Source organism: Micrasema longulum, unplaced genomic scaffold (genome assembly GCF_059751315.1).
Source record: "Micrasema longulum isolate JH-2025_06_02 unplaced genomic scaffold, ASM5975131v1 h1tg001705l, whole genome shotgun sequence".
Taxonomy (NCBI): domain Eukaryota; kingdom Metazoa; phylum Arthropoda; class Insecta; order Trichoptera; family Brachycentridae; genus Micrasema; species Micrasema longulum.
Window position 1 is genome coordinate 61986 of NW_028278883.1, and position 26015 is coordinate 88000.

Genomic DNA, 26015 nt, shown 5'->3' on the forward strand with positions numbered 1-26015 from the left:
TAAAGCTAGGGTTTCCTAGGACAGCGGTGCCCGTATCTTAGCGGCCGTAGTGAACGGTGATACGGTGGACAGCCGTCGTAACAGTGACTAGAGAGTGTTTTTATTTTATAACCATGTTATCAACATCGTTTTCCTAGGAAACCACTCTCTAGTCACCGTTACGACGGCTGTCCACCGCATCACCGTTCACTACGGCCGTTTAAATACGGGCGCCGCTGTCCTAGGAAACCCTAGCTTAACACACAAGATACATAATTATTGTAAGACGTCACTCCCCATTATGTATGTAATAATTGTTTTATCTTTTACGTTATGGGAAACGTTAATGTAAATATATGTATTAAATTGATATAAAAATTGTATTTAGTAGTAATTATTTTGTGCATTGAAAAAATAAAATATATCGCATATACTGTCTTGAGTCTAAATTTGGCAGTTTTTTTCTGAATGCAGTTTAATAACATTTTTTTTCTCTTTCTTATGTAAACTTTTACGTATCTCTACGTTTTTTGAGCGATAGGCATCACAAATAGCAGTATTAATTTTAATCAATATTGAGTGGAGTAGGTATAGAGAGGAACATTGCAGTAATGCAAATCTTTTTCTCATTTTTTAACGATTAAATTAAACCACATAAAATACTAAGGATTATAATGTCATTTACGAGCATTAATACATTTTAAAAAGTTTGTTTTACTATGCTGCAAAATGCCCGATTAAGACATACCACACTCAACTTCTGGGGGGCCGATGTGTACATATTTAGAGAACGAAAAGCCAAAATCTCAATTTATTCCGTGTGAAATAGGTATCAAAAAATATATATGTAGGTGTCAGTAGAAGTAAAAACGACTACCAATGAAATAAAATCAGGAATTTTAATTCACAAAATTAAATTAATTGCAGAACCATCTTTATTAGTATTAATAAATGGATCATACGATAAAGGATTAATATTGATAGGTAATTTTGTCCAATATACATAAAATAACAATGTGGGATGCTATTCCATAGAAGTAACATGCCGTTACTTGAACCTTTGCCTCCTTCACAAGTCAAATGAGCCTAGTCGGTTAAATTTAACCACAGAACCGTGATCTTTGATAATAATCGTCCCTTTATTATACTATATTTTCAATACCGTATCGAAAACAAAATGGATATCGCTGTGATTTTAACATAGAAAAATCCACAAAATGAAGAAATGTTATTTTGGTATTTTATTTCATGTAATAAAACCAGAATTTGTTATTTCAAATTACTATTTACGCATGTGGTGAGAGTTTTTGTACAAGAAAACGGTTGCACAAAGCAATACATATACAAAAATAAATTTAAAATAAATTATACTTCATGTGCATTTCCTTTCCGCACCTAGTGGTGCATACGGAACTGCATTGGTACACCAACTGCAGTGTATCTTGATGGTTTTACAGTCCAGAGACTATAAAATATTCTAGTGTAAAAAACCTTTTTAAATGAGGTAATATTTCATGCCGACCATGGCGGGAATCGAACCGAGACCTCTTGCTCGGAAGGCAAACGCGCCAACCATTAGATCACGAGGCGTAAATAATTACAACTGCATTTTCATCTATTGTATTCGAGAACGCAATTTCGACCAATTTCACATTCGTGCAAATTACGAGACTAAACATTGAAAACAACTGAAATTGTCTAGGAAGTATTTTTAAAAAGTGAAACGAACTCCCTTTGTAAACATAAGCATCTTTCTAGATAAAAAAAAATTGGTGTGTTTTACAATAACTACGGTGAATAAACAAATAAAGTTATAAGATAAATAAATGATTTATATACGAAGAAAATAGATTTTTTAAAAAGTAACACCAAACATTTTGAAAATAGTTACACAAACTGTGTTATATAAAGGAATTAACTTATTTAACAACTCGCCTCACAAAATGAAAATTATAAAGGTCTTTAGTAAATTCAAGCAGAAATTAAAAATATTTTTCATCCATAAACGACTGTAAATAAATAATCTCAAGTACAAGAGGTTGTCACTTTTCTAGTGCGATTTTCGTTTCGTTTTTTGTTATCATGCTTAAATACGTATTATTAATGTGAAAAATGTATCTGCTGATACAAAAAACAAAAAAATATAAATATAAAAATTGGGATATAAATTTCCAGTTTTCAAATGAAAAAAATTCTCCCAGTTTCATTTAAATTCACGGAACATTTTCTATTACTCTGAAGGAATCCAAATTAATGATGAAAGCTACATCACATTTTTTAAATTGAAAAATTTCCCAGTGAGTCAATTCGGAGTTTTTGCACGCACGAATTCCTATATTAGTGATGAATTTATGTCTTACCAAAGTTCTTTCAAAATGTTTTTTCTTCTTTCCTTAGCGTTTTTTGGAAAGAACGAGTGAGTGTATGAGTTGTGTGCAGGTCGCAGGTATAGAAATATTGAACCGACCTTTTACTTTTAAATTCATCCCCAGAGACACCCTTCTACTTTATATAATATATAATACATACATACAACAGTCACCCTTTAGGGCCGTTAGAATTTCATGCGCCATAACCTTCATGGAGGAAATTGATACCGTACATTAAGATTTGATGTTGCTTATGATATTTAGAAAGGCGTGCAATTGATCCATCCTCTCAATTCCATCTTTGGATATGCGAGCATGTTACAAACAACCCTATCAGAGGTTTTAGAATCTCAAACACGTGAATGAGAACATTCGATGATTTTTAAAAGATAATTTCTGATCGAAGATAGTATCGCTAAATAGTCAATTATTAGGCCAAATCTGATAGGTTTTGAAGGGTTTAATGCACTAAAATACCGTTTGTTACTTATTTGAATCCTATTGATAATATATCTATTATGTTCATCTTTATACATATAGAAGCTGAAGAGATAAAAAAAATCTACATTACAATGAGTTAGTCTAATATCTAGATGTCTGTAAAAAACAGGATATACTCAACTTATTGTTGATGCTATTTCCGTCTGCCTTGTTGTCAGTGACAATGTAGGAAATTTCAAACTTATTTTCAAAGGATTAAATAGTAGTTCGCGGTCGTAAAAAAAAAACAATACTGCAAAAAATCGACAAATTTCGAATCGTCACTGTTCTAATAAAGGTGCAAAATGTATAATATTTGTGTCTGTACTATTTAAATATTAGGTAAAAAAAAACATTCATATTACATCGGCCTCCGTGGTGTAGAGGTTGAGATGCTTAACTCGCACACGAAAGGTGAGAACACAAAAATGAAATGTGTTTTTTCTCAAGCCTGGATTTTCTGTGCTGATATTGACTACTGTTATGGGCCTCCTGCCCTGTTGTGGTGCAAAAAAATATACTAAAATATGCTTATTAAAATACATACTATGGTGGAAATACATAACTTCTTCGGTATAATAATGTAATAAATGTATTTTTTAAAAATAAAAACTGTGAAATAGAGGGTTATATTATATCTAACAATCAAATAAAACTTTTTTACTCAAGTACATTTGCATATTATTTATGATAATATCTAGCGGAATCACTTTTTGATGTATTATATTTTACTGACATTTCTTGATGGAACTGCATTTTTATAATTATAAATATTGTTTTAGTATTTATCACAGTGATTTTTTTTTAACCAGTGACCGGGTTACTTCGTAGCCGAAATCAGTTTGATGATGTCTGCCACGATGAAGCTTGGTGACTGATAAACTATTCTTAATCAAAAGTGGCCTAAACTAAAACCCGTATTTAAATAATTAAAGTCTAGTTTCACGTCAAGTACATAAAATAATAATTATAACAATTTACGATCAAAAATACGAGTTCTTAGATTTTCTTTTTCCGCTGACGGAATGCAAATAACATTAGCTGCAGATGTTGCAAATCTAGATGACGTTTTACATACACGGCTATATAGATGCACTTTAGCGGAGGATTCCAACGTAATGGCTGGACACTATAATCACAGAAACAGGTTATAAATACTGACAGGGCATAGAACTGGGTACGAAAGGTAATAATAGTCTTAGAATATGAATTAAAATTAAATCGCGAGAAGAGTTATCGTATGTATTATTATGTAATGTAGTACAGTTGAACCTGGATATAAGAGATATTCTCTCTAAAAAAAAGGCTCTTTTACATCCACTATTTCTTTTAAAGAGGTCTACAAATATAACCAGGCTTCTAATTCCTATTATTAATTAATTATGGATAACTTATATAGCGTCATTTTCGTAATAAAATACCTCAAGGGCGCTATTATGTATGTAAATATGTACAGGTGGTACAAAATAAAAACGAAAGTACATGACATATGCTTTCTGATATGTGCTTCTTATTTAAGATCTTGAATAATATAATTGAAAGTACATATTTCTTGGAAAAAATCAATCTAAACTGCCCTACCAGATTTACCAGACAAGTCCGATTTTTTTACAATCCTGTACCATTCAATGACTTTGCTAAAAATTCCTTTATTAACCGTAGATGCACAGAATATAACAAAATTTGTTCCTTTCTTGATACATTTGATTCAAGACTTTCTCATTTAATATTTTTGTTATTAAAACTACTTTCATTAAATATTTATAACTATCAAGTTATTCTCCTGTCTCTATTCTTTATAGGCGTTTTAAGGGTAATTTCCTCAACATAATCCCTCCTTTTTTCTATTTTATCCTAATCTTTTCTTATCTTTTTCATCCCTCCTAACGCTTTGGGAACGAAAACATTATTATTTAATTTAACGCTCTCGTATGATATTCTTTAAATATAATTATATACTTTTAGATATTTTTCATTTTTAATCTGTTCATTAGTGAGCCTACAAAAAGTATTATATAGTCGAGAAAAACTTTAATTGGACTCATACACTATATTATAGTATAAATTGTTTATAATTTTACTGTTGTTTTTCCTAATATATAAATAAATATGTATGTATCAGGTAAAGAGGTAGATAAAGAGATACACGTATATACATAATACAAATTATCAACTTGTTATCACGTGCACAAGCAGTGACACTGCGGCTATAAACCCTCTTTTACAGAGATCACGATTTCGGCTCTCTCTTATTTAGAGATTAGTTCAGATAGAAAGACTCTTTTATACAGAGTTTTTCCCGCTATCTTCTACAGAGGTTTTTGGGGGTAAAATGACAGGACCTTAAGCCAGTTCTCTTTAAAGAGGTTTCTCTTATGTCCAGGTCTCTTAGACCCGGTTCGGCTGTATGTAGTAATAGTATCTGAATGTATAACCACATGCTTACATAATAATGAATATAAGCATCAAAATGTGTGATATGTTTACTTGTATTTAACAATATTTTGAGTGCCCAAATTTCTGTAGCTATTGCTGGATACAACCCCCCGGGGAGTTATTAAGATTAAGAGATTACAGCAGAGATATTTATTTATTTAATAAAATGTAATGTGGAAGTTTAGGCATTTACAGGGTTTATGTTATGTAATATATTTATTTTAGATAGTCGTACAAACAAAATTTTAACACCTAGTTGCCTTAACTGATAAACAATATGTACGCAGAAATAATTAAAAAAAAAAACAAAACATTCTTAGAAAAAAAAATGTATCATATATTCTTATATTTCAATGGTTATGCCTGTTGGAAGGGCTATCTCTATGTTGAACAATATTGCTTTGGACATTGACATTTTTTACTTCTCTGAGGGAGTTTTTCGTTACAAGATTCTCTTACTTTTTTAACATATTATTCTCTGGATATTGTGTATACTTATGTGTTTTTTTTTATATACACCTAATTTCACCTAATTATTTTTAAATGTATGAATTAAGATATTTCATTTTGTAATGTACATAAACATGAATAAATAAAATTGGAATTGAAAAATTTAAATTGAAAAAATTGAAAAATGACCTGTCATTGGCTACCTTCTCAAAAAAAATATTTACCTTTACTTTGGTACAACTTTATTTGACAACGTGTGTTGCGTTCCGAGCATAAACTCAAAAGATAACATGATTACAACACCAGCGGTGCTATTCTGAATCGCTCTCGCGGCCGTAGAAAACACTTTTATCTCGCGTGTTTTGTGTGTTTTTTATATATTTTGTTACAGCCGCGAGAACAATTGGAATATCATCCCAGGTTTACTAGTATGTAAAGGCTAGCTGTTCCTAGATATTGTAAAAAATATGGCAATACATTATACTTAAAATATGTAACACATTACCAAATAATATTAAGAGTAGTGAAATTAATACAGGAGTGAGACGTATGCTCAAATTATGGCTAGTGGAATTTTTTTATTTTATTAATAAGTAGTCTATGTGAAATTATTTATTTAACAGGGAAAAAAAAGCACTGCTCAAAACACGTGATAACTCTTGAATTATTAAATAAATAAAAATTTAATGAATAGTATGGTGCGTTTATGAGAATCATAAAAGCATGATTGCATTATTGAACATATTTCGTGGTTCTTGCCAATGCGTCATGAATATATTTTTGTTTGTTTTTAATTCCCAAACGTTTGGCATTAAAAACAAAAGACCGAGGAAAATGTTATCTTGAGAATTATAAACGTGACTTTCATTTGTTTAGACAAAACCCCTGAACCATAAATTAGGGGGAATGCATACCTGCTAGGACAATAAAAATAACGCTTTGATGATTTTTACAAACCGAGTATTTATTTTGTCTAATCGTTCTGAAATCTGGTAGAAGATATGTTTAGAAAAGCGCGATGACCGGTAAACATTACACAAAAAACCGAGAAGAGAGAAACAGTAGAAAATAGTCATAACAAAGCTGTAATTAAACCACGTAAGATAGAAAATAAACGATATGTTAAAAGAAAAAGGAAAAATTAACTTGACTTAACGTTTTCGGCTATTATACCAAGAAACATTCACGTAACAGCATGGTACAATAACTCATATAAATAATACACGAATTTTGCATATTGGAAACATCATAATTTGATTTTATTACGCTAAAACTTCAGCCGATTCACTGTTTAATGGAAGCAGTAGGAAAAATATATATAATTTGATGCCATTAAGCTCAGGTATCAAGCTGTTGTATTTAGTTGAAAAATTACAAGAATTTTTTTGTTTCCAAACTTAGAGAATGTTGTAAATAAGATAGTTGTTATGATATTTTTTAAAATATTGATTAAATAAAAAAAACTCGTACTAAGACTTACCTCTAAGGGGCAACAATCGTTTCTAATATCTATTATAAAAATATTATTTGAAAAAAAAAACAAAAAAACTCACTCTATTTCAATTTGGATCTTTGATGAAAAAAACATACTGAAGCAGAGAGGGAAAATATTTTCGGAAGCAAATATTTAAGTCTGAATTTACAGCGCTTATGACCTTTAATTGCTCAGACTTCCATATTCCCTGCTCAAAAATATATTCGCCCTCTGATCCAATTAATATCAAGTCTAATTACTTCCAAGGGAGTGAAATACAGCCATGTCTACAAGTATTTTGGCATACGCCAAACATTGTTGATTACTGTAAACTAACTAGCATTAAAAAAAGCATCAACATTGAAAAGAATTTGCCTTGCCTTGTTGGAGAAATAATTTAGCCAGATTGATGAATCTCATCTACGAATACGTCAACAAAGGTTTAAGTTTTTTTTTTTTTTTTTAAAGTCAGCAGATTAAAGGGTTGGCAATATTTGGAGGTTTAAACAAAGTCAGAATGGTGAATGTTACAAAGTGTTAAAAGTGGCAGATGAAACTAGCCAATATAGGTCACAAGCCCTGTCTATGCACAGACTTCCATGTTCTAAATTTTTTTTTTTCCTTCACTCTTTCAATAAATAGAAATCATAGTGAGTGAAAGGAGTGAAATTTAACCTCGACTACAAAAAGTTTGAAATCTTCAAAATATATTTGAAAAAATACACTCTTATATGAAAAATTCACAAATAACAGATTTTATTACTTTTTCTTTTTAATTCATTCAGCGTTCATTTTGTAATGATGGAAGTCTTATTCTACCTTTTCCATAAGCACGCATAAAAGCTGCCCTGAAGCTGGACAAAACCCAACCTTGCAAAACTACTAAATTAATACAAAACATTCCGAGTGATGCTAGTGAGTTTAATAACAACATAATTAAGAAATTTTCACCGGGCGTGTTGTGTGAATTCCACAAGACAACGTTATTACAGGAAGATAAATAATATCCGATGCATGACAGTTGACAGTGTATGCTGAGAAATTCCCCCAACAGCCGAGCAGGAACTCTGCTTTAGAGCAAACAGCTTTATGCCCCCCCACTCCACATCGCTCGTGTCACTTCTTCCCTAATCACATCACGTCCCCGGAGGACTAAACAGGTTAAACGGTGGGGGAGTCCATCGTACCATGAAGCAAAAAGAAGACAAATTCGGTTAGAGGTTAGATGTACAAATATACAAGTACAAAACAACGAAATGAAAAAAATACAAATAAGTCACAAACACAAACTAATTATTATTATAAGTCAATAAAATTTGACACGAGCAAGCTGATGTGCTTAAATATATTTTAACTAAAGTTAGCTGTTGGCGCACTTAAACTTTTCCAAAACGAATCCAGTTCATTTTTGAACTTATTAAGACTACAGGTTGAGTTGATTCCAACCATCAACAACCCTATTGCTCAGAAATGCTTCCGTCGGTTAAGGCGGTAGTCTGGTAAAACGCGCGCAAAATAAGAAAATCATACGATTTTGCTATTTTAAAACGAATATTTTTTTTTAATAGCGCAATAATAAAAATAATAAAAAAAATAATTTTAAAGGTAGTTCTATGAAAAAAATATACTTAAAAGTTTTATGTATCTAAAATATAATTACTATTAAGCCGGCAGATCACGCCATTTCAAATTTAGACTTAACTTTGGTATCTGGGATCTCAATAAAGACTCGGTATTTAACTAAAATTTGTTTTAATAATTTGAAGATAATAAATTTAACATGAAAGTGTTTTTTTTTTGTTTTTGAAAAGAAATACCAAAGTCTAGGCGTTTCAGGGCTTATGACCTGTCATTAGCTGGTTTAAGTGGCCGTTTTATAGACCGTGTAACATTTAATTTCCTCAATTCTTCCATCTGTCAACTTTTGTGAAGTGAATGAACTGAAACGTTTATTGATGTGGGTGAAATTCATCTGGCTGAATTATTTCACCTACTGGGCAACGCCTGAAAACAACTAAAACGCATGAAAACACTGAGAAATTTTAGTTCAAAACAATCGAAATGTTTTATTAATTTTTAATACAGAATGTTTTCTGCGATTAGTGAGAAAATAATCCAATTCGAGTTATGCAGTTATTGTAAAAATCATTCAATTGACCCGGGGTATTCTGTGCAGTGAGCGGTAAGTTACCATTGTAATTGGGTCTCCTGGTCTATAGTGGTAAAAAAATAATCAATTTACTCCTTTTTTTTTTTTGAAATTTGTTTGTATAACCCTAGCGGAATACTTTCATTAAACAAAATATATTTTACTTTTTAAATTCATATTCTACTTGTGATGATAATATTTTTAACATCTTTTGTAAATGTTGTCTGAGTCTTTTGCTTAGTTTTGATTGGTAGTTTATTATAAATTTTCAATCCCTGGTTTATAAATCTCTACTGTCCTTGTCTCGTTTTAGAATGGTGAGTATGATATTGTTCTGATATTCTCATATTGTGTCAATATTTAGAACAATTTTTTCTAGTTTTAGTTCATCGTCTACCGTTGCATCAGTGGATAATTTATGAATAAATTTTAAAGATTCTAGTCAAAAGAGTTCAGTTATATTTAGTTGTTTAGTTTGTTTAAATAGTTTTTTAGTTTCAGTTAGATAAAGGAGGTGATGTACTAACTTTAATATTTTACTATGCTGTCTTTGTAGTATATTTGTCATTTTGATTTCCTGTTCACAGTAGTCTATAGTAGTTGCATATAAGACATTTTCGTTTATATTCAAACATATATAAGTATAAATCATATTAAGGTGGTTTGTATTACTGTCAAATCCCCAGTAACGGCTTTCTTTAAACAATGGCCCAATTTTCAAAGGCGATTTATAAGGTTTAGAAGAGCAGTTATGCTCTATACGGCTTAAATTGTTTGCATCCCAAAAAAGAGCCGGAGTAACACATACAAATGGTGTTTATGAATAATAGCGCCTAAATTAGTGAAGCAATAAAACAGTACCACGAACTGCCACAGATAACAAAAGGCATCATTTTTGAAAAGGATAAAAATACGGTTTGCATGGCGTTCATTTTGGATAAGGAAAAAGGACCCCTTAAATCTTAGTTGGAATTAATTGTATGTAATATGGAGAATTTAATTTGATACACATGTAGAGTAATAAATCAAGATATTTTTATCATAATCTATGAAATTCTAGAAAGAAACTCAAACAATCATTACATTTTTTCAAAATACAGGTATTCATATTAAAGATAAAGGTTTTTATTTTAATTTTTGAAGAATATTTTAAATACATACATATAAATTTTGATTTTATCAAAAACATTTCATAAATAGCTAAAAAAATAGCAATAAATCCTATTATCTGGTTAAAATATAATAATGATTAGTATGGTAATGTCTTAAGGTACTAATAAATATGTTAATCTAAAAGAAATGCGAGTATTGCATTTACATGCTCGAAGTAAAATTGAAAAAGCGATAATCGCGAAGGGACTCAATAGATGATACACGTCAGATATAGTATAATCAATCAGGATACACGGATTTATGGTAATCAGATAGTATTGATAGGGTGCTCCACTTTCAGACACAATACCAAATTGAAACACATTTCATTCTGTACGAATTCTTAGCCTGAGGACTTTGCACTCCATTATGAAGCCTAAATATGCCATAAATTACACAGCACAGAGCGTGGAGCAAAAAATGATATGATGGATGGGTAGAATTAGTTCTACAAAGGCCTAGAATCAAAATTGCGAATTGGGCTGTGACTTATTCAACCACGAAATCTTAAATAACAAAACGTTAAGTAAAGCGTAATCTGTGCGAAAAGAATATTTAGACCGCAATAAATGTCTTTAAAATCTAAAAACGAATGATAAAAAAATCTTTTGAATATTTAGACAAATTCAACAAAAAAACTTTCGTCCGTAAATAATTATGACTATGAGAAATAATTATGAATAAAGACGGAGAGTTAAAGGAATCTACCGCGGCAAACAATAGACAAAATTATAAGGGTCCACAAAAGCGAGACAAGCGTAGCTGATATTTCAAGATGTAGTCATCAGACAAGAGGTAGGATTCCAACTGAGGTCCGAACAGTAACAAACAAAAGGTCATTCATGATCTAAATGCTCCCCCGCAAGGCGCGCAATTCGTTTAAATCCATAAAGGCACGTGCCCAAAAAGGATATCCATTGAAAAAAAAATGGGAATAAAAGATTACAAAAGAAACGGACGCGACGCATTCAGCTTCTCCCACATCAATTTGAAGTAGATACAGAATGTCAAAAAATAAATAAAATTGAAAACTAAATGGGATCATGTCAGGAATGTCTCGACAATGTCACAAATTGGATATTAATGTCGCAGTAAATTTATCAAAGTACGATTAAAAACGAAAAACTCAATACTGCCCTGAAAAATAAACTGATTTAACCAAAGACAACCCAGCAAATATTATATTTTGAATAGCTTAAGAAAACAAAACGTTTTAACAGAAGATAACATTAATACATTGATGTAATTACCAGCACTCGGTAACTCTTTCACGATATGAAAATGTTAAGAAATGTGGTGATTGCAGTGCAAATGACGGAAAATAAAAGGCGAAAATATACAAATATGGTTTAGGTATTTACTGCCAGGTTTTTTAGTTTCGGATATCCGTTATCTTTAAAACCAGCTGTTTACCTATTAGCGCTCTAAATCTTAGGCAGCGTGTTGCTCCGGATTACCTGTGTACACTGTACTCTGTATAGTGTAGGTACACCGATCTTGGCAGCTGCTACACGGTTCACCGTTCATATCCCGGCGATTGTTCGCCGAAGACAAAACCCTCCGATTTGCCATCCAAAGGAACGGCGCGCTCCTCTGCTATTGTCAGCAAATAAAATATAGAGCGTGTAGCCGTTATTCAAAAATCCATGTTATACATGAGTGAGGGCCCAAATACAAAACGGCGAGCTATCCCGAATTCTTTGCCCAGAAGATTAGATGCTAAACAAAAACCAAATTGCATGACGTTCTCGTTCGTCCGAGCATGGTTTTGTATTTTCGATCTCCGAACAGCTGATGTGTTTTTTTCTGTCTTTTTCTATTAAAAGAGATTCGAAATCTTTTGTGTTGCATTATTTTGTTTATATTCTTGTCTTAGGATTCGGAAGAAACTTCCAATACCTTGGAGCAAGAAAGAAAATAAAAACTGTACAATATCTTCCGAAATAAATTGATAATTTTAAATGAAAAAAAAAACATAGGTACTCGGAATGGATTGATCCTATATAAACAACATTAGTTGTGGAGATTAGTTTTAATTAACGTCTAATACATACGATTAAAAATTATTTACATATTGTAATTTTGGTGTGCGATAATTTTATATTTAAGTTATGCTACGTATGACAATTTTTCAATATTGTAAATACCAGTTCAATTAACGAGAATGTTGTGTATAAAAATCAATCATTATTCATCACAGATCTGTTGCAGGTGTTAATAAAAAGTTAAAGCTACTACGTCTCGGCGATACTGGAATTAATTAAATGAAAAACTATTAATAATCAAACGGAAGCCATAATATACACAGGTGTTACATAAATGGTAGAAAAAAGGACAGTGTTGCTTAATTTGATAAAATTAAATGACTCAATAACGCATTTGCTGGCGAAATTTTGCATAATTTTTAGACATATCTACAATTCATCAACTTTAATACATTATCAAGCATTACCTTGCACATGTCAACACTAAGTAGGTTTATTAAAAGTATCAAAAATACAAGAACAATATAGAGTTTTATTGTTTTTAGTTCCCCTAATCATGCATCTAGACACTACAAACAAACGTCTAGGATCTGAAAAACATGTTCGTTGAATTTGTTATTTTTTCGTGTAGCATATTGTTAGAGAATTTCCTTGTTTCCTGATCAACAATTTTATATTTACAGAACGAGACACCCCTAATTGGTGCAAACGTTAACTTAGAATTTCTTTCACAAGAATATTTGAGCTTCGAGTGTGAGAGAGAATGAGAAGCTTAAGAAGTGTCAAGAAATCTGTTAGGCAAATAAATATCCCCGGGACTAACACTAATCCCCTCATTTTTATTCCGTTTGTACTAGTTATAAAACGTTTCGCAAATAACATTTTTTTTCAATATAAGTGAGGAGGTCCGCAGAAAAGATTCACATTGCGATAAAAACCTAGCGTTGCCGAACAAATAACAGAAAATTTTTAAACCTACAACAAAGATAGATAATAGCGACAAAAAATGCTGATTTAATGAAAAACAGAAGCTACGCGTTGTTGATCAAAAACATATTGCGCAATGGTACTAGAATAAAACTGTGGGGAAAAAATCTGATGACAATACAAATAGCTTTGTTTATTTATGTAAATCTAAACGCTCGCAATTGTCCAATATATTGTACAAAGGATTTCAAACGAGTCCGATTTATTTAATTTGGAAGGTCATTGAATTTAAATAAGGTTACAGTGTTCGCATCGCCGTTCCGCCCCCGGCCCCTCGTTGAAAATGTTTTTAAAAAACACATATTGTTGATGTTCACCCCTTTCGTGGCAACCGCAAGATAATAGTCCTATCATCATTTGGTCTCCGCTTGATCGATGAGGATTCAAAACAGTTCGGAATGTCAAACAAACGGTGACACGAAGCTTGGTAAATAAACTACTGTTTGCATTAGTGCCGCGGGCGAGGTTTTGTGTATTTTTCTAAAACGCAGCGCCGATTTGACGAGCACAAATATGTCAAAGCCAAATTATAAGCAAAGCAAATATACCGAATTCTCCACCTATTAATATTGTGTGAAAAAATAGAACGGCACGTCAATACAAACAAAACTGCGATAGAAATAAATTTATGGGATAAACAAAATTGATCGCACTGCGCTTTTAATGGTAAATTCAAAAACTTTTTACAGCATCATTTTATATCTGGTAGATAGCATGTTTGAATGAAACTTGAAACTAAAATCTTTTTTATGTAAACCTTGCGAATATTACTAATCGATTATAAACTTAATGACAAAATTGTTTCCGTTGTAACTTCAATAAGAGATCTCGGGGTGATTGTAGACAACAAACTAAATTTTCATGAATACATTGACTATATCATTAACAAATTTCTTAAATTATTTGAATTCGTTAATAGAGATACATCCGATTTTGAAAACATATTAACTCTAAAAACACTTCACTGCTCATTGGTTCGTCCCATTCATGAATACGTCTCCGTAATATGGTATCCTTTATATGATACTCATATAAATCGCATCTAATCAGTTGAGAATAAATTTATAAGAAAAATTGCGGAATACAAACAACAGTACAATAGTACAAACTAGGAATCACTATAACCATACCGACATGAAACTTTTCCTAAATATATCCAGTCTCTCACAACGTCGATTTAATGCAGACTTAATTTACATGTTGAAGATACATAATAGTTTATTTAATGTCCCGACTATTCTCCAGCAAATGTCTCTTAATGTTCCTTCACGTAGACTCAGAAATAATGCAATTCTGTTCCTCGGTCATCATAATACTAATTATGGTGTCCATCCTATAGAGATTTATTAGATTTGTAAATGAAAATCAAGATCTAAATTATTTCGATTGTAAATTGAGTTTTTTTACAAATTGTCTGAAGAAATATTCCCGATAAATTGAATGTATATTTGTAGAATTAACCTGGATTCCAAAATGCCTGTCTAATGTATTAACTTGTCTATGCTTTTCTTTGTTATATTCCTTCTATTATTTTTTACTGTATTATTAGTTCTTTTGTTATATGATTTGTTTAAATTGGACATAGTCCATTAGTTTGTTAAATAAAATAAAATATAATAAAATAACAATGTACGGCATCGAACCAACTTTTATCACGAAACCAATAACCAACGGGTGCAGCATTTGTCGTGTATATGGAAGGTGTTGGTCATCGCACTTGACCGTGGGTGTTATTGCGAAACCAATTAAGGCTTCAGCAGTCGAAGTGTATTAACATTTAAAACCAGTCCTCGAATGGACGTGGCTTATAGCTCCAGAAACACGGGGCAAACTACATTAACCCCTCACGGATTCGATAAAAACCGTTGTGATTTCTGAAGCCTCGACTTCCATTAAAAGGCAGACACCATAACGAGAGTCTATTGTCTCAGTCTAGCAGTGGACGAGGAGAGGTAATCAAAGGTGAATTTAACATCCGCAACAGGCAATCGGACTAGTAACCCTAAAACAAGAATGGTAACGATTAACACAGAAAAATCAGAAACTATTGTATTCGTAAATTCAGTTACCCGCCAAGAATAAACGCAAAAGAAAGTTTCATCAGCCCCATTAAAAACATTCTATCTGACATCGCTTTTAATTTGTTAATGTCGCATTAATCTTGAGCGAAATGTACTTTTAATATACAATTGAACGTAATTAAGCAGAAAGCAGCCAGCCATAGAAAAGTGAAACTGAGATAATAGCACTTTTGTGAAAAAAATAGCACTTTTGTGAAAAATCTACACAACAGTTGGAATGTTTTTGACTTGTGAAACAAATGATTAACAATGAAAACATTAGTTTTTTATATGAAAAACAAGAAACTTATTATGTATTTGACCAGTTTCAATGATTTTTGAAGAACCGTAAGATTTTTCTAATGCTGTGGGTGTTTTTAGCAAATTGAAAAATGTCATTTTTGTAACCGACACCATTTTCAGAAGGTGATTAAAAAAGTTTTTTGTATGAAAACGGTCTGGCTGTTTTTAGCAGAACATAGAATTGACCTTACTGCACCTGATAACATTAATATCTAATTTTTTCAAAATTGTAGACTGGCTGCTTTCTGCATAACTACGTTCAAATGAAACTAGGTTAATTATATATCGTTACAAAAAAAATGTTGATGTAGGTGTGAGATACGGACTTGTGTATACACTTTACACTAAATTCACAATAAAATATATCTTGTATAAATTTATTTACTTTTGATTTCTGGATTATTAGCTGACCTCCATAAGAGCGTCTGTGTGACTTATACAAATCAACTTACGTACATAAATACCTTCTTTTTAAAACTGTCTAAATATTTTGTAAATTATCTCTGTTTTTTAAGTTAGTCTTCTTTGCTTATTCTCAAATGTAATTTCAAAAAAGTATATTGTTAAGTGTCCTCGGCACGGGAAACCCCAGTGAGGTCACATTATTTTTAGTATTAATTATGGTTTGTAAGAGAAAAATATGAATAAATAAATAAAAAATAAAAATAATCCAATACGTGAAGTTGAGATCAAATAAATGTAAAATAGCTCCTAAATTCGATGAGAAAACGGCCACGCTAATAAATTCAATTCCATTAGTACTAAAAATGTTAAAATCATAATTCGTCAATTGTAATTCATTAATTAATTTATCGGCATTCGCTATCAATCAATCGTTGGAACGAAATTATACATATGATTTATGTGATTACACGTACCTTGATATTTCAATTTTCGATACTAACCTGTGTACACAATCAGGGACAACAGTCCTTGGACAAATTTAAATATCAAATGACTATACAGATGGTTTTCATTTTGCATTGAAAAGAAAAACTAAAATAAACAAAATAAAAAAACGTGTTTTGTCAAACGACAATTTAATTACGTAGGTACTGAGATAATTAAATAATCATCATCATCATTCACTTTCCCCACCTAGTGGTGCATAGGGCACTGCATTGGTGCACCAACCGCAGCGTATCTTGATGATTTTTTGTTACATGAAGGTAAGATGATCAGTCTTACGCTTCAGGTGCCAGTCCAGGGACGATGAAATATTTTAGTGTGAAAACACCCTTTTAAATAAATATTTTATATCAACCATGCCGGGAATCGAACCCGAGACCTCTTGCATTGTAGGCAAACGCGCTGACCATTACGCCACGAGCCCGACAATTATATTACTTCGGTTTTATATTGTTGATGCGTAATCAGAATAGGGGTCTTTTTATGGCTTGAAATATATTGTAAAAAAACTAAGTATTATTGATGTAACGAAAATTTTATTGTGACGCATTTTTTGCGCTTAGCTTGTACACTAATATAACTTTTTGAAATATATTATACATTTTTTAGTGAAATTATTATTGCAGCAGTTTATTTGTTAAATCATCTGCAGCGCGGATAAAGTCACGCGTTTAAATTTTGATGAGTTATAAAAATGACACAATAGTAATGCGCAATAAATTTAACGCGTTGCAAAAAACAAAAAACTTTTTATGCATGGGTTCAATTTCGGTGATGGCGGTGTTCACGTACGTTGCAAGGACAAGGGAGCTATGCCAAAATTTAAAAAAATGTTGATAAGGACTTAAAACAGCGGGAGCATTCTATCTGATGGCGGGAAACGTGATCAACAATGGAATTTTACACCCGCTTAATGCGGAAGGGTGAAGTCTCTTTATTATCGCGACGGCATCCCTCAATAACTCGGAATTAACCGCTGAAATGTCAAATCGCTAATCCCAAAAAGGGGACTATTCATCAGATTAGCAATAATAAAGATGTACGGCGATAAAACAATCCGCCCTTTTTGCGCAGAGTCACAATTCTATTGTTCGAGATCCTCACAATTTTGTGATACTTTCTAGACAAAAATCAGAGAAAAGCATAAAATTTCAAATCGGGATTTTGAATTCAACATTATTATATTACTGTAAAATAACTCTAATTACCTTTTTATGCGACTATACATGTAAACTGTAAATATTTTGATGAAGGTGGTCTGCATCTCTTTTACGAAGCTCACGAATTCTATAAAAGTATGTAAGAATTTGTAAGAAGTTCATATCAGCGTATCATTGATTTATTTTACACAAATGGCATAAATTGCCTTTAACAATGAATATACAAATAAATTCATTTAAATTGCATAACTTTAATAATGGTAAGCAATTAAACACACGAGTTAATAAAAATATTTAAAAACATTTTAAAATATAAAGAAAAGTCTATGAATTATATTGTGAGTAAAAAATTGCAATCAAACTAGATTCAGAACTAGCAAATCCAGAACCAAATATATCAGCTTTATCTTCGTACTCATTGTCATATCTATGGAGTCTGAAGACAGGGATATATTTTTTTTTGTATCTATTTTTATCTAAGAAGGTAAACATTAACAGAAAAATAATGACACCCACTAAACCGCGAAACCGGCTTGTCAGCAGGTTTCTTATTTTTTCTTTACAATGAAAAATGTTAGAGAAATTATATAATTTTTAAAAGTAATATAAACATTAAGAACTAAAAGCATACGTATTTTCACAAAAAAACAAATAGATGATTTTTAACATAAAATAATAAGCCTTGTTACTTATGAGCCATTTAATTTTTTTTTTCCTCAAAAGTTTTGTCAACATTTTCTTTTCAGATCTGCTTAGGAATCTTATTAAAATTTTTAGTAATTGTATAATGGAACAAATTCATAATGAAGTGTTTTTTGGCCATACTTGATAACAAACCTCGGTACTGACAAGCTTTCACGTTGTGCTAGCCTTGTATTGTGTGTATGTATATACCCTTTCTGGTAATTACTATAAAATCGATATCTAGTAACGAATTTGAGCCATAGAATAGCATTTACGGACAGGTACCCTTGCTTTTTAATAAAAAATATTATGTTAAGTATTCTTTTCCTAGTAATTTTTATCAACACTTGTTATATAAATAGGTATTTACAAGCGTATGTTTGCTGATATTCAATGAAATTTTTATTTTACATAATTGTAATACACCCAATGTTACTTAATTGTACATTTTCACTGTTTTGTAAATGGAACACATTGTATTATTTACTTTAATAAAAGTCGATTTTCGGCACTGAACTGACCAAAACTGAAATACTAAAAAAAGGACAATTAATAAAATACGATAAACAAAGGTGCCGCTGACGTACTTAATAATCACAATTGTGAAAACATAGATAACCAGTCAAGGAAAATATTTGAACGTATCTGAATTAAAATTAAATTACAGCGCATATGTAAATGTACCTAGGTTAATTATATAAAGTAAACGTTTGATATATCATTAGATCCGGATGGGCATGTGTAAATAACATCACGATTAGCAGCTGATTACGTATAATTTAAAATGCATAAAAGGTTTAGATAGGAGTGCAAAGAAAGCGAAAGGAAAGTGAATATTGCGTATTTGAATAAAGAGAAAGTCGGGTAATCACCACTCTTAATGTGTTGCATGAAATCTAGCCGGTAAATCTTTTTGCGGGTATTTTTTTTATTCGGTGGCGTTGATCGCTGAAGCGTATTTCAGATGAAATATAATTAGTACCGACTGAATTAATGAAATGGGAAGTTCAAATTTATGGTCCAAACCGCTCGCTTGTGATTCTATGACTATTCTGCGAGGCAACAGCAGAAACGCAAGCAAAAAATATTTATTAATGTAACAAATAATAAACTTTGAAAACTGTAGTTCCAAAGAGAATATGATATTATGCGGTATTCAACTAAGTGCTGGAAAAGATGCTAAAAAGCAACAGTATTATATTATTTTTTAGGTAAAACAAATCAAACAGCACAATAATAAAATATTTTGTCTAAAAAAAACTGTTTTATTTTCAAAATACCATATAGGTACGGAGGGATAAATCTTTAAAAATAATTGTTTTAGTTATATTAAAGGGTATGTCGGGGACGCTACATTTTCACATTTAAATAACTATTTAATGTCAGTTTCTGGATATTTCAGTTTTTCCTTTCCCCTCCTTTTTTCTTTCCTACTTTTGCCCCCTATTCTCTCATAGTAAAGTGTAGTTTTTTACTTGAATCACTTTTTTTTATATATTTTTTTTATTAAAATAATTGTATTATACCTATATTATGTTCGTATTTGCCATTTGTTATCTCAAATAAAACAGTTTGGGTAAATAAGAAGAAATTGACTTGACCCTTTCCTGCCTGACGGGACTTTTATGTAGAAACACTTTTAATATTTTTATATAATTTTCGGCCTGATGGGACTTTAAGGTTCACTTACACACCTTAAATAAATTTTCAAAAAGTCAAAATATTATTTCATTCAAATTATTTATTGACAATTCTTGATGGAATTCCATTGTAATGATGTAATAACTTATATTCACATATAAGTTATTAATTTAAAAAATACTTGGTACACTTCCACTTATTTATTTTAACCAATTAGCGCTTTCACCCTCTAATGGGCATCTTCAGACTGGTGAATATTATACAGTGTAGGGGTAATTTATATAAAACTAAATATTATCTTAAGTGTAGGTACATTTAAAAATAAGTTGAAAAAGATACAATACGCAATATTATAATGGAACAGAGTGAGACAAATTATTACAACACATGTTTCAATAATTTGTCTCACTCTGTTCCATTGCAATATTGCGTATTTTATCTTTTTCAACTTATTTTTAAATGTACCTACACTTAAGATAATATTTAGTTTTATATAAATTACCCTTACACTGTATAATATTCACCAGTCTGAAGATGCCCATTAGAGGGTGAAAGCGCTAATTGGTCAAAATAAATAAGTGGAAGTGTACCAAGTATTTTTTAAATTAATAACTTATAGGTAAATATAAGTTATTACATCATCAAAATATTATGTTTTTTTGTGTTCGACAATAAAACGTTTTTTCGCAGATTTTCTACTAGGTAAGTGCTTCAAAGTTGCTTTAATTTGTTGTTTACTGAGTTAATGATGCATTTATTGTAATATTTATTAGTAAATTTTATATTTGTATTTATATGTGTTGGAGACGCCTCGAGGAATCGCCAAATGTATTATACCTATATTATGTTCGTAAAGGACTGATGTCCTGTAGAATTCAGGCTCGAAAGCGCAAGTCGTTACCCACGACATCAGATCTGAACAGTTAACCTATTAAGAGAAGAAAGATGAATAGTATGTCTGTTCAAAATTATGTTTGCCTAGGAAAAAGAGGAGTACATTGGCCTGTATTCAGAAAGAAAAGAGGTCGATGCGAAATGTGTAGATAAAAGGAAAAATAATTGAGGCCTTACTCATCGTGCTCACATTGTAAAGTGTTTTCATGTTGCAATGGTTAGAATAATTGCATGAATGAATACAATAATATTGTGTAAGAAAGTTCCTTTGTTAAAAAACTGAAAAAAAAATCGTAAAAATACTTTTTGTCTTATTTAACCTTAACCAAACGAAAATAGCGAAAAAAAAACATATAAAACAACGTTGTTGGGGCAAACCTTGGGTAGGAAAGGGTTAAGCAATATACCTAATAATAATAATGTTTGGATAATTTATATAGCGCCATTTTTGTGAAAATCACCTCAAAGGTGCTGTACAATAAATAAATATCCCAACACGTCTTGCAGCTACAGAGCGTATGGACGGTTGGGATTCTAGTTCCTCGTCTCCAATTATGATATATTACAATTATGATATATATGAGCTAGACAACAGAACGTCTTGCAGCTACAGAGCGTATGGACAATAAGAAATCTAGCCCCTATTTACATTTTTATTTTTAAAATTTTTATTTGACAATGAAGTTTAGAGTTTAAGTGATATTTTAAAAACGAAATAAAAAGCAAATTTATAAAATTAGAAGTTAGATAACAACAAGTCTTGCAGCTACTGAGCGCATGGACGGTTGAAATTCTAGACCCCATTTACTAAATTTAGATATTTGATAGTTGATAACATTTACATAATACGATAAAAATAATATGATAGCTATCATCACAAAAAGTATTGCAGCTTCAAAACGCATCGACAAATGGAATTTCAACAACATAAGAATGATTTTAAAAAGTAAATAATAAAAAATAATTTTAAAAAAGCAATAATAATACATTGAGCAAAGAACTAGTAAGTATGGCAATTAAGTTAACATGTAACAGCACAAAAAGTAAAATATAAAAAACTAAACAAATATAGCATTCCTTAACTTATTATTAAGGTTAACAAGACAATAGACGATACTCAAACTCAAACTCGTCTCTGTTTTATTTTGATATGCAGTAAACAGGCTAGCATTATATTATTATTATTATCATGGGTAACTCATATAGCGCCATTTTCATAATAAAATACCTCAGGGGCGCCTGACAAAGTGATTACATAAATAAATAATTTTAATTTTAACTTTTTAATTATATGTGTGCAAAATGTTCAAATTATAAATAATATAAAAAGTATTTAAAAAAGACATGAACCGGAACGAAATAAACGCTTATTTCTTATTTCAATCTTATCAAGGAATATACGTCACTTCGTAATACAATTGTTATAAATATCGACGGTGGAAAGGCAAAAAATACTAAACAACTTGCAGCCAACTTTACAGAAGAGAAGTTGTTTTTTTTTTCTCATAAAAAATCTAATATTAATTTATTAATATAACATTTTTATTTAAATTAAGTAGGAGTCAGGCCAATATAACAGGTTGATAATGAGATTTTTTATTGATAAAAAAAACTAAAATTTAATTGGCTCTTCTGCAACGTTGGCTTCTTGTCGCTTAGTAATGTTTGCCTTTTCACCGTCGATATTTTTAATCAACAAAAAATATAAAAATACGTGTGACACAATGAAAACTGAGTGAGTCGACAATCTAACCTGCCGAAATTCCCCGAATAAGTTTACGCAGCGAAAATAAATTGTTTACACGACATTGATAATTGTGACTCAATCCGACTTTCATTGTGTACACGAAAAAAACATTGAACAATACGGTACCACTCTAACTCACCAGACTTCCGTTTCTCCTGGACCAGAACGAGACTCTTGGTCCTCTTGGCTCTCAAGGAACGTCTCCTGACGGACCTCATGAAGGCCTCCGGCATCCTGGAGAATCGAGGAGTCTCCAACTTCTTCTCCGAAGGGAGAAAGAAATTCTTCACAGCGAGCATCGTCATCTTGGTATTCTTGTTGCGTTCGAATTTACGATTAAAAAAGCAGCTTACAAAGACGTTCCGAACCAGGCATTTTGGTTTTTTATTAGTCTCATTTATTTTATCAAAACCACTAAATCACTTTTAAACGTTCGGTGTTATTTTAAATGTGCATTATTTAAAGTTAAACTGTAAAAAAAAACAATCAAATATAATATGATAAGTACGTAAGGGTCCAAATGTTGGAAATATAAGAAATTCCTTAACCGATGGGGTGGATTAAACAATTAAAGACAAGCGAGAGTGGGTACAAAATACTATGCAGCAATTGCTGTTTAACAATTGCAGAAATGGAGAGAAGATATAATAGATACCAGGTAGTGGTCCCGTGGTTGTCGCGGACTCACGCATCAGAGGTTCGAACCCCGCTCTTCCACAAATTGATTTCCACGTTCAAGTGATTTATTTTGCAACTCGATAAAAATGGGTTTAAAAATATAAATATTTGAGTATTTCACATATTATTTGTAAACAATTGCAGAGGATCACTATTCTCAGTTACAAGCATGATCAAAACATGTTTCGATACATCGCATAATAACAAAACAAAGAAAGTCAAATATATCAAGAATAATGTCTTGAGCTGGGTGCGAGGTGCAAACGGCGAAACATCGAGAAAGTTTAACATTTTACAAAGGTCAGAAAAAGAATCAAAAATATTTAAACGGGGCTTCACAAGCATGTAAGTTGCCAATTTTACGAATAAAATAAACAAACGTTCTTCTTTTCTTATTTTTAGCCAATGACATGCAGATCACAATTAAAATACATCAATTGCAACATTTTCATCCAGATAAATTTTAATATTAATGTTTAGACAGTAATTTAAGTGAGTTTAATATTGAAAACCCAGGAGAATAATCGAAGTGAAAACTACTTATAAATAGGACACTGCATTGGTACAGACAATGCAGCGTGTGTTGATCGCCTGTTTCATTAAGGTAAGGATATAAGTCGTACGCTTCCAGGAAAATGACACCTATTAATCAATATTTCATGTCGACCTTCCCAGGAATCAAAACCGGAACCTCGAGCATGGTAGGCGAACGGGCCAACCACTACACTACGAGGCGGACTATATTTACTCAATTTCCTTGTTGCAGCCATTGAGTCGAAAGAACTTGCCCAGGATTCTGGTTCAATTTCACGCACAGAACTGTATTCTTAATCCGCCCGGCACAGATGTTTACCGGATTAATAAAATTAATTATTTAAATTTTATCAATACGGTTACTTTATGTTTACCGAATTAATAAAAATCACACCTGTAATCCCGTAGCCCTCGAATAAAACAAAAATACGCGTGGCGAGAAAAAATATGTACAAAACACAGGTCAAACAACTCTAAATCGATTTGAATGATACTGATTATTCCGCAGGTACACTGGGTCTTCAATCTGAAAACAAGATGGACGAATGATTTAAGAATCCCCATCTGAGCCAGGAGTTGCGTAGGTTCAATTTCTGGGTGTGTGACAGATAAAAATAAACGGTAGGTACGTTCGAAATTCAATAATACCCGGAGATCATCTGACCGTAAAGTCGTGTTTGCGCTCTTGACGGTTTATCGCTGGCGAAGGTGGGGCATCTGTGCAAACAGGGCCTAGCCTTTTTTGCCTGCGTAATGAGCACTTTTTATCGCCAGCCATTGGCAATAGCAATCCTAAAGTTAGACCGCTACTACTCCCGTTTGTATCAATACAGTTTCCTGTCAGCTGGTGCTCGTTCGGCCAAGTCGGACTTAACGATTCTGGGACCGCGGCTTTGTGCCTCGGGACGTATAGCTTTACGGCTAGCGGATGCGCAAATGACCCCAACCTGTCTCCTAGGAAATGTATATCGCGATATGCGGAAAAAATTCCCATCGTAAATTAACGAAAATACGAATGTAGAATGTATGTACTAATGCGAAGATAGAATGCGAAGATGCGAATGTGAATACAAAAAAATATCTTTGAAACATAAAGCAATAAAAACCTTAATACAAATTCCGTTATCTAGCAATATTGGCATTGCCGCACTGATTTATTTATAAATACTGCAAATGTTTTATTTTATTTTAACTAGAAGAGGTTAGATTTAGAGGTTAGGTAAGATTTAAAAAAAAATTAGATGATAGCAGGGTGGTCCGTTGTCATTCGGGTGAATATAAAAATATTAAAGCAAGGGGCCGTGGATTGCCTTGCTGTCGCTTCTAGCTGAGTTGCCTGCGGGTGCGATACCCTACCGTTACCACATCATAATGTACAACTTGTATCTACCCTGATACGGGTTTACCTACGTAGATAGATGCAACAAAAAAATATTGGAAATATACAGATAACATTGTAGTCTTAAGGGTAGTATATAAATATTTTTTAAATATGTAAATGTGATTTTTTTCTTAATGCCCAATAAAATTATAATTATTATTACAAAACCCTTATGAATTGGAATATAAACAGGTAATTAATTAAAAGTATACAACGCCTGGCCAACTCATTGCCTGGGTAAGCTGTTAAGGTCGGCTCTTCTCGTTCTTAAACTATATAATATTCATTATATTGATGTTTTTTGTAGATATTTCTTGATAAAACTTCTAAGTTATGATTTATATAAAATGTTAAATAAAATTATCAATAAAACTTCTTGGTTTAGTTAAAATGTTATTTAATTCTGACCAACGAGCGCTTTCGCCTAAGAAGGCATCTTTAGGACTGGTAAATTGTAATATGTAATACTGGTAAAAAAATAATCTTCGTTTCTGGGTGTCACTTTCATCTAGGCTGTTTCTCTGCAGGATTTTGGAACATTGAGTTATCCAGGAGTTCTTCGG

The 26015-nt window shown here is 31.7% G+C and overlaps 1 protein-coding gene and 1 non-coding gene across 5 annotated transcripts in view; both read right to left on the reverse strand.

Annotated features, from left to right (window-relative positions):
* LOC148274272 (arf-GAP with GTPase, ANK repeat and PH domain-containing protein 3-like) overlaps positions 1-26015 on the reverse strand; it is a 64790-nt gene that overhangs the window by 25042 nt on the left and 13733 nt on the right. For all 4 annotated transcript variants that reach the window (XM_088237362.1, XM_088237359.1, XM_088237360.1 and 1 more), the window contains exon 2: positions 22999-23329. In XM_088237362.1, coding sequence (XP_088093488.1) covers positions 22999-23164 — 166 coding nt within the window. In that variant the 5' untranslated portion in view covers positions 23165-23329. The remainder of the gene's footprint in view (positions 1-22998; positions 23330-26015) is intronic.
* Positions 17085-17156, reverse strand: TRNAC-ACA (transfer RNA cysteine (anticodon ACA)). Its single transcript has one exon. It is a non-coding gene; the product is annotated as a tRNA-Cys (tRNA).